At 35.8% G+C, this 18049-nt stretch overlaps 4 protein-coding genes across 8 annotated transcripts; 3 read left to right on the top strand and 1 right to left on the bottom strand.

Annotated features, from left to right (window-relative positions):
* The first annotated feature begins 300 nt into the window (after positions 1-300).
* LOC116132595 (SWR1-complex protein 4) lies at positions 301-5703 on the top strand. Its single transcript, XM_031418253.1, has 16 exons — positions 301-636; positions 746-832; positions 1053-1118; positions 1219-1278; positions 1401-1457; positions 1578-1707; positions 1896-1963; positions 2128-2220; positions 2327-2374; positions 2600-2776; positions 3045-3155; positions 3836-3931; positions 4673-4744; positions 4866-4926; positions 5036-5070; positions 5179-5703. Exons 1-16 carry the CDS (start codon positions 523-525, stop codon positions 5254-5256), a joined length of 1353 nt encoding a protein of 450 aa, XP_031274113.1. The 5' UTR covers positions 301-522; the 3' UTR covers positions 5257-5703.
* A 434-nt stretch (positions 5704-6137) lies between these two features.
* Positions 6138-7624, top strand: LOC116132596. The gene is given in 6 exon segments (XM_031418254.1): positions 6138-6454; positions 6541-6606; positions 6608-6663; positions 6881-7069; positions 7152-7203; positions 7284-7624. Coding segments are annotated over 6 exon segments (747 nt in total). The 5' UTR covers positions 6138-6187; the 3' UTR covers positions 7401-7624.
* A 103-nt stretch (positions 7625-7727) lies between these two features.
* On the bottom strand, positions 7728-9631 carry LOC116132597 (nifU-like protein 1, chloroplastic). The gene is made up of 3 exons (XM_031418255.1): positions 9211-9631; positions 8198-8334; positions 7728-8092 (listed from the first exon to the last, which is right to left on the bottom strand). The coding sequence occupies exons 1-3, from the start codon at positions 9536-9538 to the stop codon at positions 7904-7906; spliced, it is 654 nt and encodes a 217-aa protein (XP_031274115.1). The 5' UTR covers positions 9539-9631; the 3' UTR covers positions 7728-7903.
* A 471-nt stretch (positions 9632-10102) lies between these two features.
* Positions 10103-18049, top strand: LOC116132620 (DUF724 domain-containing protein 3-like). Of its 5 annotated transcripts, none has more exons than XM_031418291.1 (9): positions 10103-10553; positions 11445-11864; positions 13443-13904; positions 14518-14626; positions 14703-14923; positions 15846-15930; positions 16010-16123; positions 16944-17111; positions 17182-18049. In XM_031418291.1, exons 1-9 carry the CDS (start codon positions 10197-10199, stop codon positions 17850-17852), a joined length of 2607 nt encoding a protein of 868 aa, XP_031274151.1. In that variant the 5' UTR covers positions 10103-10196; the 3' UTR covers positions 17853-18049. The 5 variants fall into 5 exon arrangements, with proteins under 5 accessions (XP_031274151.1, XP_031274150.1, XP_031274149.1 ...); XM_031418290.1 differs by having other exon boundaries at positions 11430-11864; XM_031418289.1 differs by having other exon boundaries at positions 10103-10655.

The following is an 18049-nucleotide window of genomic DNA, read 5'->3' as shown; positions in this document are numbered from 1 at the left end:
AATTTGTTTATGTTTCCTCGTAGAAAGACGCACAAGACCTGACATAATCTGTAAGGGCTATCTTGTGTTCTGGACCCAAAATCGAAAGCCAGACCAAAAATAAGTGGACCATTATAGCCCTTACAGTTGAGGCCCACTTCTTCTTCTTCTTCTTTTTTATTATTATTTTTTAGACAAGAATAATTTTTTTTTGCAATTTTTAAGAGTATTAATTTAACATAATCATGATTAAAAAATTAATACGATGAAAATTAAATAAAGCTTTTATAAGTATGATTTTACAGTTTTTTAATCGTAGATGTTGGTAGGATAACGTCAAATGGTATTATGTTTTTACATTTTATGAAAAAATTTGATTGAGAAATCCTGCTAAACCCAAAATCTCGTCTTCCTCCATTACTGAACCGAAATTCCCCAACAAAACCCTAATTGACATCCAAAACTACAACAAATTTTATCAAAATTTTCAATTTCCATGAGAGACACAGACCAGATTAAACCCTAAATTTTGGGGGAATTGACATGGACGCGAAAGACATCCTCGGACTACCCAAAACTCAGTTGCCATTAACACAAGACAAGAAATCTCGGCCTCAGAAAGAACCCCAGAGGAAACCCGATGGCATCTCGCGCGAGGTAACTGACACACACACACACACACACACACATTTTTAATTATGCGTAAAATGTAGGTACATTTTTGTTTATGGTGCTTTTTCGTTTTCTAATTTCGTGTGTATCGTAGGTTTATGCGCTTACTGGAGGTTTGGCGCCGCTTATGCCATCCATTGACGTGTCTCAGTTGAAAAAACGACCACCATCTGACGAGAAGGTGTGGTTTCTGAATTGTTTGTGTTATCAATTTTACTGTTAACTTTGTTAGTTTTTGAATTAGTGTTTACTTTAAGTCTTTTACTTAGAGTGACTACGTGTTTGAATAATTCTGCAATGCTAAATTATTGGATGATGTTAATTAATGTTTTGAAATTGTTTTAACCTAGAAATTATGATGATGTGATTTCTTTATAAAAAGTATCATTTTCTGCATTCAGATTACTTGGCAGTGGCTTCCTTTCACAAATTCTGCGCGTAAAGATGACTTGCAGCTCTACCATTGGGTATGTCTTTTTAATTTCTGAAAGTTTTGTCACAAACTAGCTATCTGGGAATTCTTAGTATCAGTGTTTAAGATGTCTTATCGTTTTGTACACTCTGCAGGTCAGAGTTGTGAATGGTATTCCACCAACAGGTGACTACTCTTTTGCCAAGTATAACAAGGTATACAAGTTTTCTATCATCTCTCTCTTACTGTAAAGGAAAATTTTTGCATCTCTATTTTAGTTACTTTCTTTAATTTTGATTTCAATGGTTGAATTGGTTAGTTTTTTGTTGTGATGCAGTCCGTTGATGTTGTCAAATACACGAACGAGGAGTATGAGAAATATTTAACAGATCCTGTAGGTATCAACTCAAGTTGAAAATTTTAAAGGGGAATTATATCTCATGTTTGATTGCCACATATCCTATCAATACTATTTACTTAATTTTTTCTGTTTTGGTTATATGTGTTGGGTTAGACATGGACCAAAGAGGAGACAGATCAATTGTTTGACTTGTGTGAAAGGTTTGATCTCCGCTTCATTATTATAGCTGACAGATTCCCATCATCTCGGTCTGTGGAGGAACTGAAGGATCGTTATTATAGTGGTAGTTATTTCTGTTTTCTAGACTAATATTAGCTTTTTACTGTTTAAATGACTTTATTATTTTTTTAATTGTTTTATAGTTTGATTTGATATTTCACTTAATGTTCTGTTTACAAGGGACAATGCATGAATTGATTTCAAGGAACTATTTGATTGTTCTTGATGGTTATGACAATTCTTATCTTGTAGTATCTCGAGCTATAATGATTGCCAGGGCTCCATCTCCAGGAGATGTTTCAGGTCATCCTCTTGTTAAGGTATGACAGCTTTATAAGTGGTGTTTCTAGATGACTTTAATACTGTCACGATTTTAACTTTTTTGGGTTACATTTGGTTGGTTGTATCTGGTAATTTGGATTTGAAGTGTGTTATACCATGTTGTTTTATTGGTTTGTAGTTTTTGACCTTAATTTTTGTATAGGAGCCTTACAATGTTTCACAAGAGAAAGAACGGAAACGTGCATTGTCAATGGTCCTATCACAAACAAAACAGCAAGAGCGTAAAGATGCCGAGGTCTTATTTTGCTTGGGGCTTGTACTAGTTACCGTGTAATGTTAACATTTCAGCACTAATTTGAATTTGGACCGGTTGATAAAATAGAAGCAATATCTTTTCTCAGGTTTTGGCTGAAGCGAAAAGAATAGCTGAGTCGCGCAAGGCTGCACGGGTGTGTTGCATTAGATATGTGGTTATGTTTATTTCTTATAATCAATGCTTTTTTACATTACAGCTAATAGGGAGATGTGTATTTATATCACATGAAACAAAAGTCAGAATCATTTGTAATTTCGTACTTAAGTAAAAAAATATTCTCTCTGCTTGTGAACTTTTGAGTATGTATGGTTAATGATTGCTTGATATGGGTTAGTTACTAGTTTTTCTGCCTCTTCAGGCTGCCGAAGAGCCTGAGTTGCCTGTTACATCTCATGCGGGCTCAGAAAGTGCTGACCGGGCTGTTCTTGGTGATACTGTATCCCCTTCATTAAATGTTCAGCTTCCTGCAGCAGTGGTTGCACCTTCAACCTCTATAATGGCTGACAGTGCCTCTACTCTGGCTTCTCTGCGCATGGTATGTCTAGTAATTGGTTCCAAGTTGGTTTCTACTCTCTCCCTCTTTCCATCTCCATTTGAAAATATGGTTCATCTTTTTGTATGCACTAACTAAAGTAGTTTGTTTTTGTGTATTTTGTTATCCTTTCATTTTTTATGGAAATTTTGAGCATGATGTCCTCCACTTCCTGTAGATGTTTGGAACCACAGTCCCTGACCCTTCTGTAAAGTTTTATCTTGATTATCCAAGTATTAACAAAAATTCTACTGATTTGAAAAAATTGCAGCTTAAGGTTTATTTGAGGACTTATGCACTTGAGCAGATGGTGCAAGCTGCAAGCTCATCTGCTGGACTTCGGACCATCAAGCGGGTTGAGCAGACCTTACAAGATCTTGGGGTTTGTTTCTGCTTCCTGAACTGTTTATGGTGAAGATACTCTTTCTGTATTATGTGATTTATTTTTCAGTGATGTTATTTCTATAGTAAGTAGACAGTAAGTTTATATTGTTATCATTATGCTCTATATATTTATTTATTCTTTTAGTTACTTTTCATCTTTGGGAAGTATAAATTATGAAGATGCACAAGTGCTATAACTTGTTACCTGTTTTTTTCGTACTAAATTTGGGCAATCATATATTGACATTGTGATTTCAATCAGATTATCTTAAAAATTAGGACTTGCCTTTTGCCAATGCATTTGCCTGATATGACCATACATAACCTGTGCTTTACCACATTTCGTGGATTTTATTTTCAGGGGTATGTATCATGCAAGATTCTAATCAAGCAGATTTTGGACTTGATAGCTGATCTTATATGGTTTTTGACTTTGGTTGTGTATATTTTATAGGTTTTATTTATTTATTTATTTTTTTGATGAGAAATCAGAACTTAAAGTATCCATGTAACCATTTCTAGGGATTTCTAGTTTATGTATACAATCCTTGGCTTTTGGGAATATATCTTGGAGTTTGATGTTATCTAAATTTGCTGAGTACACTTTACTTATTTGACAGTGTATTGTGTGAATATTATCACTGAGTGATTATTAAGCTCATGATGTATTATTTACAGGTTAATTTGAAACCTAAAGTTCCAACCAAAGCTGTTTGTGCAGAGCATCTTGAATTAAGAAAAGAAATATTGACTTTACTAAATCTTCAGAAACAGGTAATGAATACACGAGCATTTTTCTAGATTGACCATTCCTTGTGTTTTCCTTATAATTTTGTAGTTTGATAAGTTGGAATGTGACTGTTTTACATGGTTTAATCGATGGAAATATTTTATTTATTCTCAGGTTGTAATTTTATACAGTCCTGGAAATGAAGCGATATCTTAACTTTTTTATATACTAAAGCTTATGTTATCATAACTTTTGTATATGGTAAAGCTTATATTTTCTCTAGTACTCTATTATCTCCTATGGAGTCAAGCAATAGCAATGTTTGGTTGTTTCTTTCAAATAATCCTTTTTTCCCGTTGTACTACAGAGATTTGAAAGGTCCTTAACATGAAATTTTATAATGAGAATTGTTGCAATAGAGATTTCTGGTTGCTTGCTAAGTTTGTTGAGTGTCATGACTGGTAATGTGAATTTATATGCAGTTTCTAGTGACTCATGTTGCAGATGTTGCTAGTTTGTTATATTGATGTGAGCTGAGCATTATTTCACATTTGAGATTTCAGTCTTAATATGGCAATGCTCAAAATTAGTGGCTCCTTCTGGGTTTTATAGGCTCAGAGCCAATCTGTTTTCAATATTTATTCATATTGTTTTTGGTTGTATAAGAGTATGGTTCTTGGATGCAAATTAATGTAGGTAATTCAGAATTTATTGGGAAAGAATAATAAAAAAGGTGTATTTTTTCATTTATATCTTGACATGTTTAACTTTTGTGCTTGATTAAGTTGCAATACAAGGAGGCCGAAGGTTCATCTTACCGTGATGGTTCATACATTGATACACCGGGCACCCCTAAGGTTAGTGAATTGATTAATGTTATGGAATTTCTTGTAATTATCTAGGCTTGTGGTTCTATTAGCCTTCTAGTGAACTAGTCCTAGTATCAAATTCTTGAAGTAATTCTGAGACTTTGGACAGCGTTCCCAACGTGGTGGGGATCAAGATCGAACATTTGTTCCTGACTCTGTAAGTTTTGGAGGTAATATTTTAGTTGATGTCAACATCTTGGTCTTCCCTTGAATTTATTCTTAAATGAAGTAAGTCAATTATGTGGGACTGTTAAATTTAAATTTTTATTTGGATTTCAGGAGACAGGGTTGGCAAAAGGGACCAGAAACGCAAGGTACATGCCTTGTTACATGCATACTATTATGTTATGCTTTTACTTTAACTTGCTATAGATGTTTTATAGGATTTTAATATAGTCTTTCTTTAATATGTGATTCTTAAGGGACCTGGAAGGTTATCAGAGGCTCCATCATCTCCCGCTCATAAAAGGCCGAGAAAGATGAAGGCTTCAGATCTTTAATTTTCGAGGTGACAATGGCTTAATTTTTGCCGCTGAGTTCATTATGCTTGAAGTTAAAGAGCAACGCAGGATTGAAGCCAGGACCTTGCCTCAGGTTCACCATTACCAGGCCGGCTGTATGTAATAAGTTATAAATCGCAGAATCTTTGGTAGGTCGATAATGTAAGAAGTAATTATAAGTCCAAATATAGGAGCGTTAAGTTTGTTTATCATGTAATATAATTCAGGATTCCAGTTGCGGTGATCCAAGGTGGTGAAATACATGAGAGCGGGGTCTTTTGCACCTAAATCTGTAGTTTAGAATGAGACGTTAATTTACTAGTGGTGCAAAACATGGGTTTTCTTGCTTTATAAACCAAGTATTACGTTATGTATACATATCTTGCAAGAGAGTAGACATCAGTGTATTCCCTGAAACTGTTGCACTAAATCATTTGTATGTCTTTCCGTTTTGGCTTCCTTGATTATTGACAGTTATATCAGTTTGTGAATCGTTAGGGAATATAATCCTCATTTTCATACTGCTTTTAGTTTTTGGTAAGCCAAATTTCTCCTTATTTCTTTTCTTATACTAAAATTGCTTCGCCAAATTAGAATCAAGGATAATGCTCTCAACTCACCAACTAGAAGTTTGCAAGTAGCACACAAGCTGTTGATACTTGTGTTAATTTACTTGCATCAATTAATTAAAATATCACCGATTTTAACACATATTTAAATGTAAAATGAAAATTATACTGAAATGAATCTTAACATCATAACAATTAATATTAGTACTTTTCAATTTTATCTCATTTGAACTATTTTTATAATGAGAAAATAACTAGTTTAGATATTTGATTCATTATCTGGACCATCAAATGCACTTGAGTGGTCGACATTTAAATACGTCTTTCTTCCATTAGTGATCTCGAAATGTGACGACAAAAGCATGCAGGTGTTGGGCGTGGCTTTGAGATCCTCTTCTTCTCTTCCCACCAGCCGTCTCCATGCAAATCCGAAATATTATCGCTCTAAAACTTCTTGCAGTTTAAGAAACCAAACCAGAACAAGTCTCAGCCACCCAGCCATCTTTCTCTCACTGTTCGGCTCTGGTTTCTTTCTGGGTCCTGTTATTGATGGGCTTCATTCCCGGGTGAATCTTGTGGTTTATGACAATGGGTCAATCAATATCGGACCTCTCCATACAAACATCTGGGTAAATCAGCCGTAGTTTTTTTTGTTTTCTTTTTTTTTCCGATCAAATTTCTTCATTTAGTTGGTTATTGTCTGTTCAATGTCGAGGTTCCGTCCCTGCTTGGTTTGTTTTACTGCACTGTTGGTTTGCTCCAACTCTACTTGGATGACAAGCCCAGCCTCTTCAAAGGTTCCAGAGGGAAGTCTGGAAAAAGCAGCTGCTTCGCTACTGTGAGTGTCAACTTTCATTACTTCATTTTATTAGGTTCAAGTAGTTTAAGGATTTAAGGAAAAAAAAAAAAAAAAAAAAAAAAAGCAAGACTTTAACGCTCTGTAAGTGAGAGCGGCCAAAAACAGGTTAAGTTGTTTTTGGATTCGCAGTATGAATCAACTAGCATTTATGCCTTAAAACTTTTGTATTTTTTTTCTTTGTTTATCATCAATGCAGAGCTCTGGTGGTATTTATTGAATTGAGTGCTGAACTGTATAAGGCTGGAGTAGCAGACAACGTAGAAGCCTACATATTATTTGCAGTGGCGGAGTTTATATGGTTTTCCCTGGACAGGACATGGCTCGGCTTCACCCTTGCATCTGTTGTAGGTCTCGCCTGCCCACTGGCTGAGATTCCTCTAATGAAGTAAGCTTGCTTTTCCTCTTACCATCAAATGATTCAAATAAATCCTTGGCCTTAACTATTCTGTCCGATGCTTGTTTTCCAGGCTATTTCATCTTTGGTATTACCCACAAGCAAATATAGATATCCTTGGCCAGGTAATTGATTTTATTTCCAAACTTCAAATCCTTCATGGCTTCACAGAGGTGCAAATCACGATTCTTTCTTCTGTGTGCAGGGATTGGTTACTTGGACAGTTACCTGTTATTTTGTTTACACGCCATTCCTCATTAACTTATCTCGTTGGCTCAGATCAGTAATAGCTGCTACTAATTCGGAGGACAAGTCTGCGTAGGCAAATATTTGAATTTCTCTCTTGCAGCAACCAGAGTTTCAAACATCCGAGTGGCGAGGGATAGCCTTTGAAGTACTTGAGTAAAATGAATCGAACCAAGTTGAATTCAAACGTTTCATATTATATGGTCTTTAGTGAATATGATACTCTATAAAACCGTTTTGTCATGTGAATTGTTTCTCAAGTCCAATATAGACTAAGCTAATTTCATAAAATGGGAAGAATGATACTAACAGAATTGTATTTAACTTGTTCCGCAGCTGCAATACTGCCTTTCAACAGAGACTTCACCAGACTGATCCAAATACAACTTTGATTACAAGATGGTTGAAGAAATATTGCATTAATCATTCGCCAAAATTTTTTTAGGGACAGAGCAGTGTCACAATAAACATAATACATGTATCATATATATGAGGCGTCAAATGGTCAAACCTTAACTGATTATAACCATACATGACCAAGTAGAGCAGGTTCTTTAAGCTTGTGATACTGACAGCAACCTAGCAAGTTAAGACAACGTCCTCAATATCTGGGAACTTCTCCTTGATTGCTGCTCTAATTCCTGATCCAATGGACTCAGGACCCACATACTTTACGATGCAATGTCCACCCTCAACAGATAACACTTCCACACTCCCACCATAGTTCTTGATGGCTGGTCGCAATATATCAAGATGGCCATTTACTGCCTGTAGTCACACAGCATCTGAAATGGTCATTGATCACAAAAAGGAATTGTAGTCATCTAGCACTATTGTTTTGTCATTTATCAGCCATATCAGTAGAAAACTCACCTCAACAGTTGTCTCTCTTGCTTCTTCATCATACACTTGGCGAATATCCTTGACAGCATCTCCAAATTTCTCCTTCAGTACTCTTTCAATCCCCATCGTCATGGTTGTGGTTGAGCTAGGACAGCTTCCACATGCTCCTGTTCATCAATTTAATCTCAATTTTGATAACACAGAAAATTCATTTTCTTAAGAACAATTTTGCATCTGTCAACTTCCTTTCTTCCGTTCTTATACTCAGGTGAAAACTTAATAAATTCTTTTCGTTGATAAATACGTGAGATACAAACAAGTTGTTAATCCCATTGAACAGTGGAGCTGATTAAGTTGATTCTACCACTCATGGTTACCCTTCACATATTCATTGAACTCTGTCGCCATGGTACTTGGCCACATTAATAATAGAGGAAATATAAATTATCAACATGTGCGTGATTAACCTAGAAGAAAATATGCCATACTCTACAAATTTTTCATTCCGACTTTTCGCTCTTAAGAATGAGTAATTGCTCATTCTCTAACCGCAACAGCCAGTTTTACGAGTAGAACATATATAAATTTCGACCTGCACATATTTGTCTAAGTTGTTCTGAAATTAGCCCATACGATGCATGATCTTCGATTTCAATCTATTGGTTTACAGTTCATGATTTTTTTGCATAAAGAAGAATGATAAAAGTGAGACAAGGTTGTTTTAACTATAATCTTTGATTGTAGAAGCTTCAATTGTACTAATAATGCACCGGGATGATTTCTCCAACGCTCATTTCACCAAATCTACAAATACGTTTCATTCAATACTAATTAAAACATAAGGATGGTCTTAACATCTCCAGACATCGCGGAGCAAGAAACCTAGGTTTAGCCAATTAAACAATACATTTTCATTTAATACTAAATTTTTTTAGAAAGTTTATATTAATGTAACATCCAGACTTGCAGCAACAGAAAGGAAATCATCACATCTTCTAATAAAAACATAATTTAATAAAATGGGTAAGAGAGGGTGAATTGACCTTGGAGTTTGAGAGAAACGACACCGTCATCAACTGATACAACGTCGACGTTTCCACCATCAGCGATCAAATAAGGGCGAACATCTTCGAGAACCAAGTCAACGTTTTGGGGTGTGAGATCGAATTTGTGGGCGGAGTAGAGTCCTGGTGATGAAGCAGCGGGCTCTCTGGGACTCGAAGCACAAGCTCTTATGGCTCTTCTGTAAGACACCCTCCTTCTAAAGACTGATATGAATCGTGGGAATTGATGCAACTTAGTTGAAACTGGAATTATTGGAGATATCACTGCAGTCTCACATATTCTGTTTGCCGCTGTAAGGGACGCCATTGTTTGTGATTTTTAAAAGTTTTGGAGGCGTTTGGAAAATGTAACAAACAGTGGTTGTGGCTTGTGGGGTTATGCCGTTATGGAAACATGTGGTATTTGTAGATCCTTGAATGAAAAAAAAAAGAAAGGCCATTTATTTATGTTTCAAATTCAAATTTTGATGATAATAAGTGATAAATATTTAATATTATAATTGTTCAGGGTTTTGAAAATTAGTTAAGGTGTGCTTTAGTTAATCTAGACAACCCCGTCGTAAAAAAAACAAAATACTATAAATAGATAAAAGTGTTAAGTGTTAAAGTGATGTGAAAACCAAACTTTTTAAGACATCTTTAAGATTATCCCCTGCCTTGCTTAAGAATTTTAGTTATTTGTTCTTATGAAATCAATTTTAATGAATTTTTATTATTTCGTAAATAGATAAAAGTAATTTGTAAGAGAAATAAAAGAAGAGAAGAACACTCCAGTCCACTCAACTACTGATGTATCCAACCTTTTCCGCCAAAACCCATAAAATAAACGGATAAAGAGAGTAGAAAAGAAAAGAAAAGAAAAGAAAATATCTTCATTTAAAGCTGGGAAAACTTTACCGGGTATTGCCCGTAAAACAAAAGCATAAAAACCCTAGGCTAGGGTTTTCTGCCGAGAGGGAACGAAAATGGTAACTTTGGAGTCCGAGCACCCGGTCATCTTCAACAAAGGCACCGAAATTGAAGTCACGAGCGACGAGGAGGGTTTCAGAGGCGCTTGGTACCGAGCTACCATTGTTGAGTCCCCACCAAAATCTGTTTCTAAGAAACGCAAGAAAGCCCTCGTCGAGTACAGGTACTTGCTTGCTGATGATGGATCCAGTCCCTTAACGGAGTACATTGACCCCGCTTATATAAGGCCTTTGCCTCCCCAAGAAAGGACTGAGAAGGAGCTCTTTGAGGTAAACGACGTCGTCGATGCAAATTACCGAGATGGATGGTGGACTGGTACTGTAAGGAAGGTTCTTGACGACGGTAAACTCAAGGTTTGTTTTGATAACCCACCTGATGTTCTTGATTTTGAAGAGAAAGATTTGAGATTTCATTGGGATTGGGTTAACGGTAACTGGGTCCGACCCCAAAAGCAGGTACGTCAAGCTAATGTTATAGTTTTTTTAAGAGTGCTGAAAAAGAATTAAGTTTTTGGAAGAAATAAATTGGTGGGCTTGTAAATTTTGACCGAATGTAGTATTTTAGATGGGTTTTATTGCATGGGTTTTCATTGTTTTAAACTATATTCCATGCATGCTTTTATACGAAACAGATTTGGCATGATTTCTCACTAGTATTTGTGGGCTTCAAAAAATCTTGTACTTTTTATTCAAGTATGTGTGATCTGTCTGGTATTGATAGGTGTCAACCTTGCATGGGCAGTGGATGGATGCATTGCATGTTAATCACTATTAAAGGAAACATCCTGCTGTGTATAGGGTGATTGTTAAGATTAGATTCATAATCAAATAATCACCTTGATTTACTTGTTTACCTGGTTAATTCTTTGATTCTGCTTATGCGAGGTCTAATCTTTCTGGGGGTCTATTAATATTTATCAAATTTACATGCCCGTTCTTTTTTATGGGTGTGTACCGTTAACTTATTTACGAAACTGAATGGAATCTTCTGAAATGTACTTTAGAGCATGAGTGTAGTATTTTCCCCAATCACACTTACTACCTGCATAAACCAACGGTAATCTTGCTTCTTTTTCATTTATGATTCTGTTCTTCAATTGACAGTAAAGTATTAATGATTGTTGTTATCTGTTCTCACTTGCAAACCTTAAGAGCTGTAATTTCATTTTGATTCTTCGCATGATATATGTTACCCAGTGACATTGTTCTCTATTAATAATATGTTTTTAGTTTTATTTCTTAAAGCAATCAACAGGATCCATTTTTAGCCCGGGGATAGCAGTAGAAGTTAATCTTGACAAAGTAGAAAACACACGTGATGTCTGGATCCCTGCAATCATCATTAAAGAAAACGAGGATGGCACTTTCTTTGTGAAGTATGAAAACAAAATGACTGGTGATGATGCTGGAACAGTAAAAGTTAATCTGGATTCCAATCGTATCCGACCTACCCCTCCTCCCCATGTGGACAGAAATTATAAATTACTGGAAAAAGTTGATACATCCTATGGTCCTGGTTGGCGGGTTGGAGTAATTACTAAAGTTCTTGCTGGGGGAAGGTACAATGTCTTTTTTGAGCATGCAAATGAGGATAAAGAGTTTAGTCTTTCAGAATTAAGGCCCCATTTGGAATGGACTGATGGCAACTGGATTAGTAAATCCAAGGTATCATCTTTTCTTAATCTTCTCTTCTTTGTGAGAGAGTATTGGAGGATGGGGCTCAGGATCTTTAGTCCTTAGTGATTGTCTTTGTTTGTTATAGTTGTTAGTCTCTTTGTTTCTTAAAAAGAAATAAAAATTAATTAAATAAATAACAATTTTTTGGCGTGGTTGGTATTGAATTTGTTCTTGACTAGGTTTTTTTTTGTTTTTTATTGTTTTTCGGTTTATCTATGTTTTTCCCACCCAAGGTTTGCCTTAATGACACTTTCTCACCCAAAAGTTTCAAAATACTACTTTTTCACCTAAAGTTTATATTTTGTTAATATTCAAAATACACTTCACTTTCTCAGTTGGCGTTTGGTGAATTACCAAGAGCTAGGGTAGGAGGGGTTTTGTAAGGTGGAGGCCGGTGGATCGAATGGTGGTGATTGATTTAATATTCGCCGCCGGAATTAGCTGGAAATCAGTTAAGAACAGGAAACCCTAGCTTTGTGATGGCCGGGAATCGGCAAGAAATCAGGTGCCGAAGTAAGAGGGGTTTTGTAGAGAGAAGACCAGAGGTTTAAATGGTGGTGACAGAGAGAACTTTCGTAGTCGGAATCGGCTGGAATCGGCTTTAGATAGTAACGAAATATTAACTTTGGGTGAGAAACTAGTATTTTGAAACTCTTTGGGTGGAAAAGTGTCATTAAGGCAAACCTTGGGTGGGAAAAAGTCGTTTACTCATTTATCTGCATATGTCTGACTACCATTTTGTTTTAGTTATGAAAATTTACAAATAAATATTTTTATTCTTTGTTTATGTTTTATATCTACAATGAAATGGCATTGTACTTGTTCCGAAGGACCTCATGTTCTTCCCTATAGTACTGAATCATACTCTATTTAAAGGGATCAATAACGGCCATGCTTTTGCAATGTATTTTGGCACAAATTTTGTATGAATTGTTCTGTTCTTTTAAGTGTGAGGTTTTCTAAGTTGTTATTGCATTCGTGCTAGTTTTCAAGGATGTAAAGGGGAGAATCATGTGCTTAGGTGGTACTGGGTTTAGCTTTCAATTCATGTTCTAGGTTTGCCAAACTGCTTTATGGATTGTTTTATCTATTTGTAATGATGGCATTAGCCTACAAGAAAAAAAACATCCTCTAGATTTATTTTGTAATTCAGATGTAATTATTATGAGAAGAGAAAAAGAATAAATGTTGTGAAAATGAGTCATTTGAGCATGCTCGAGAAAACTACTAAGCACCTCTCTTGCTGGTCTTTGTACTTTGTTATGTTCCCTTTCATGCATTGGTCTTGCAAACAGTGCTTATACCTACTGTCTGTGATTGTGGGTCCTTTTTTTTTTTTTTTTTTGTGGTTCTTTGGTTCTTTATAGTCCTTTGTGTCATTTATTTTGCTCTAAAAGTCACCTCACTTTTGAGAAGTAAATGGGTCTCTATTTCATGTAATTGACAGTGGAAAGTTGCATATATTTTAGATAGGTTAATGGTGTGCTTGGGTTAATGTTAGATCTGTCTAGAGCCTAGTACTAGTTTTATTTATTTGTTGTAGCTTATAATATGTTTTTGGTTCAGGAAATCTTGATAGCTTCTGGTAATCAAGAACAGGTGGGGCATGCATGCACTGGTGCCAACAACGCTGGGGTAGCTTTGAAATTTGAAGGTTCAGGCTCTGCAAAGGATAACAGTGAAGATAAAACACCTAATTTTACCAACAGAAGAAATAATCAGATGGAGCAGTCAAGTTCCTGCCAAGAAGATGCTACATCTTATTCCTTTCCTCCAAGCAAGAAGAAGCTTAAGCTGTCTAACTCTAACGGTACTATCATGCGATCACGTCCTTACAAAAAGTTGACCGAAAGAAATGTTTCAGAGACCTCATCTTTTATAAAGAAGATTCCGAATGAAACTGAGGACTCACAATCTGATTTGGTCTCTGAAAAGGCAGAAAGCACAGGATCCAGGCGCTTGAAGAAACCCGTGATTGCTGATCAGCCTCCTGCTAAAATCGAGAGTCCTTATCTCGGAAAGAGAATTGTGAGTTAGATTTCTCTGTTGAAACCTTCATATTTTTTCACATCCTGTACATCAAACTTCATGGGGGGGCAATATGTCCAAATTTTGATGAAGGGAGACTTGTAAACATTGACATAACGATTATGCCAGCCTGAGTTGGCCATTTTATGATTGGGTCCATTAGTTTAGTTGCTTGCATTTAGAGTGAAGGGAGTAGACTCAAATTTCCCATCGATGCAACATATTAAGGTTATTTTATCTTTAATGCTTAATAAAGGTCTCTAGTTTAAGTATATCCTGTGCAAGGTTTGGGGATCTGCCTGCATAATCTTACTGGAAACTTTTAAGAAAATTATCCCTCCCTACCCTAATAGTACGGTGACTGAGATTTCATTGGTGCTGTTATGATTGATAATGACAATGAATTTCTTCAAGAGTAAAGAGAAGATGTTTTTCAGCTATTTGTATTATACTGGTTTGAATGAGTTTTTTCTGATTTTTCTGTCAATATTACTATGATTGGATAATGATGACTAGTTGGACACTTAGGTTTATGTTTGAACCGCGGCCCAATTTCTGTATAAGCATGATATTTTGCCCTTCAACTTTTCATGATATTTTGTTGCTCCTACAGAAGACTAAGCAACAGAAATTTGGAGCGGACTTCCAAACAGTGGATCTTGTGAAAAGGAAGGGAAGGCCGACAAAATTACAAGTTAAAATGCCACCAGCTGCAGCAACTGGTATTCAGTTTCGGTAATATATATTTCATTAAATTGTTGTCTTTCTGTAACTAATTTGGGGTTTTAAGGATTTCAGGTGAGGAGACCAATACAGGGGTGGCTACTACTGAAGAACTGAATGAAAATGATGGTAAAGAGAAAGAAGTTGAAATGCCTGTCATCTTAGGTTTAAAAGCTAATAAGGGTGTAAGGGGCACACAGGCTAGAAATCCTGGTCAGAATTCCAAGAATGGATCACTGAAGCTAATTAGGGACCAGAAGAAAATTTTAAATGATTCAGAAGGAGACAACAGCATGGTAAGCAATATATGAGCATTCTCTTCCCTTTCTTTTTAAAGGCTTCCATCCAAGAGTGGAAAACCTCCAACATAAAAAAAATAAAAATAAAAAGAGACTTGGAAGCATCTTGGTTAAAAAAGAAGGAAAAACTAGGAAGTTATATAGCTTTTGCATATTCTTTTCATCAACCTTACATGTGATAACCCTTTTGTTTTTCTGCTAGGAAACATAGATACTCTATTAAAATAAAAAGTTAGACAAGACTGGAGTAGTTGTCCTCACAAAAAAGGACAAGTTGTCCCAGAAACCAAACCTGGGAGGCAGAAGAACTGTAGTGTTATGGAATACTAAATGAAAAGCACATCTCCTATTCCATAACATTACAGTTCTGCCTCGATAAGTAATGTGTGATAGCCTTCTTGTAATGGTCATTGGTAATATAGTTTTGTAACAATCTTGAGGTTCTTGTGACCTTGTAATACTATTTTGAACGGTTAAGTATGACTGTTTGATACGAATGTATCTTGTATTCGCTTGTCAAAAACAATTTCATGACTGAAACTTGTTAGAAAAAGTAGTGGAAATTTTATGGAAATCTTTTATCTGAAGAACCCATTTGTTCATAACCTTTTCTTTCTTTTTAACTATAAAATTGTCTTCCAGGTACCAATTTATGCTGTTATTCACTGTTGTAATAATTAAATAATATTTTAACTCTAAAAAAATTAAATTAGATTTTAACAGTGCAAACTTCTGATTTTTTTTCTAGTTTTGTTTAATTGCTTTTAGCCCAGGTCTTGATTTAGACATACTATTAAATATGAAATAAAAGGCCTTTTTAGTAATTTGCCTTAATCCTGTTTGTTCCTTGACCAAACTGTTCGGAATTTGATGTTTTTATTTTTTTTATTGTTTTATTATTCTTAATGTGGGATATAAGCAGCCAAGAGTTGGAGGAAGCAGCCAAAGAAGAAAAAGAGGAAGACCACGTAAATTAGTAGTCACAAGCAGGGCTCCAGAAGACGGTATATGATAATTTTAAGCAACAGTGATTGGAAGGTTAGATGCTCTTATTCTATTTTCTAAGAGACTACTTTGCTTCAGGCTCTGCAGGTAAGGATCACAAAAGGGCTGGAATTGCTGCTGATGAAACTGGAGTAAAAGATCATACAACTAATGAAACTGAGTTGCATGCACTTAGAAGGGTGGAGTCTGCAGGTATGAAGAAGTTGCAATATAAAAATTATTTCAGCTTCGTGGTATGTTAATGCTGAAACATATTAGTAATAGAAGAGCCTCTTGATTACCCAGTGATACCCAAGTTATGTTAACAATATGAGCTCAGTGCCCTTAGTGGTGAAAGAGGAACTTCCAAATGAACTGAGGGAGTTTCCATCAAAGAGAGGAAGAAATTGAAGTGAAACCATAAACGTTGAACCACCAGTGGTGTTATTTGAAATAATAGATCGGCTAATTTTGGGTAGTGGGGCTGTCACATGCTTCCAGCCTTTTTTGTTGTTTAATAAATTTTCTTTTGAGTCTATCATGGCCTAGAAGTCAAAAGTAGAGTTCTGGAAGTTCTTAGTAGCCAATCAGCTCAAAAATGGCATCTTTGAATCTGGTTTTAATTTCTATTCCTGTGTCAGCTCAGCAATTGACTCAAGTATTGTTATCCTTGACTTCATGAGACCTTTCTTAGTGCAGGGAACTCCTATTTATCTATCAGATCTCAAGGGGTTGGTTTTGGCACACATCTCATGCCTTTGCTTGTACTAGTAAAGAACAATTACGATGCAGTTTCCCAATTTGTAAAACAGATGAATTGTTGCCATAGAAATACATTGATTTACTTTGTGATTTTTTAAATAGTGCAGATTAGTCTGTTTAATAAGGTGGTCTGGCGTGTTTTTAGTTTTTCCTCTTTTTCCCATTTTTGGCTTCCTCTGTTTCAATTAAAGCAGCTGTTTATTTGTTCTAATTATACTTTATAGATATCTGTCCTAAATTCCATGGAGCTTAAGGTGGTTATATTTTGTAGTTTCTCGAGATATCTCTGGAGAAAGAGTAGCTCAAGTTTCAGAGATTGATTCCGTAACAAAAGAAGTTGATATGGCCATTGCTGTAGTATCCCACAACTCGGCTGATGATGATCAACCTCTATCAACTTGGATTGGAGGAATGCACTCTTCAAGTGTTGAAGAATTAAGTAAGCTACTTAAAACATTAATGCTCTCTTGTTTGTTGTAATTTGCTTGACAAGATTTGTTTCTGTCTAGGATTATCCTCCGGTAGAACTGCTAATGGATTGAATGAGGCTAGAGAAAGACAGATTGATATAGTCACTGAATCCACACCAGTAGAAAATAAAGTGTTGCCGTTTGTGAAGAAGTCACCTATTTGGAATACAATTGAATCCATGGAAGTTTTCCAAATAGTGCCCCAAAATCCACATTTTCATCCTTTAGGTGAAACTAAAGAGGAGTATCGTGAAGGATCAGCTATTGGTATTATGGTAACTTTTGCCGGTTTGTTTGAGAAGATCTCCATGTTGCAACTGAATGATTCTAGAAGAACATTTTATAGCACTTTGGAAAGTCTTGTGGATTTAGAGAAGCATGGATTTGATGTTACAGTTCTACGAGCTCGTGTGAATGCATTGCTTTCAGTCAGGGTTGCGCAAGAACAAAATGTCAATGAATTAAAAGATACTGAAAAGAAGATAATAGAGCTTACTAGTGACAATACGAAGTTAGATAAAGAAGTAGAGGAGACCAAAAAGAAGATAAGTGAGTTGCAGGACAAACTGGAGTCGACAGAATCAAAAAAGGAGATACAGGTTGTCGAGATTTCTAGGTTGCAGTCTCATCTTGATGGCATGAGCGAACGAGTCCAAAGTGCCCAGCATGATTTTGAAAAACTAGCTACTGCTCTTTGGATATCGGGTTGATGTTGTGGTAATGGGTGTTGGTGTTAGGTTTTTGAAGCATAGATGATGGTAGTTAATTTCTTCTGCATCTGTAGGGGCTGTAATAATGGAATTATGTATATTTTGAACTCTTAGCTGTGTATCACTTGTATCCACACTTATCTATTTTGTACCTAGGTTTTAGAATGTTATGAATGGCTACTGTTTTTAGTGATGAA

This window comes from Pistacia vera, unplaced genomic scaffold, assembly GCF_008641045.1.
Source record: "Pistacia vera cultivar Batoury unplaced genomic scaffold, PisVer_v2 Contig256, whole genome shotgun sequence".
Taxonomy (NCBI): Eukaryota; Viridiplantae; Streptophyta; class Magnoliopsida; order Sapindales; family Anacardiaceae; genus Pistacia; species Pistacia vera.
The sequence above is the reverse complement of the archived record's forward strand: the minus strand, read 5'-3'. Positions and strand labels throughout refer to the sequence as shown.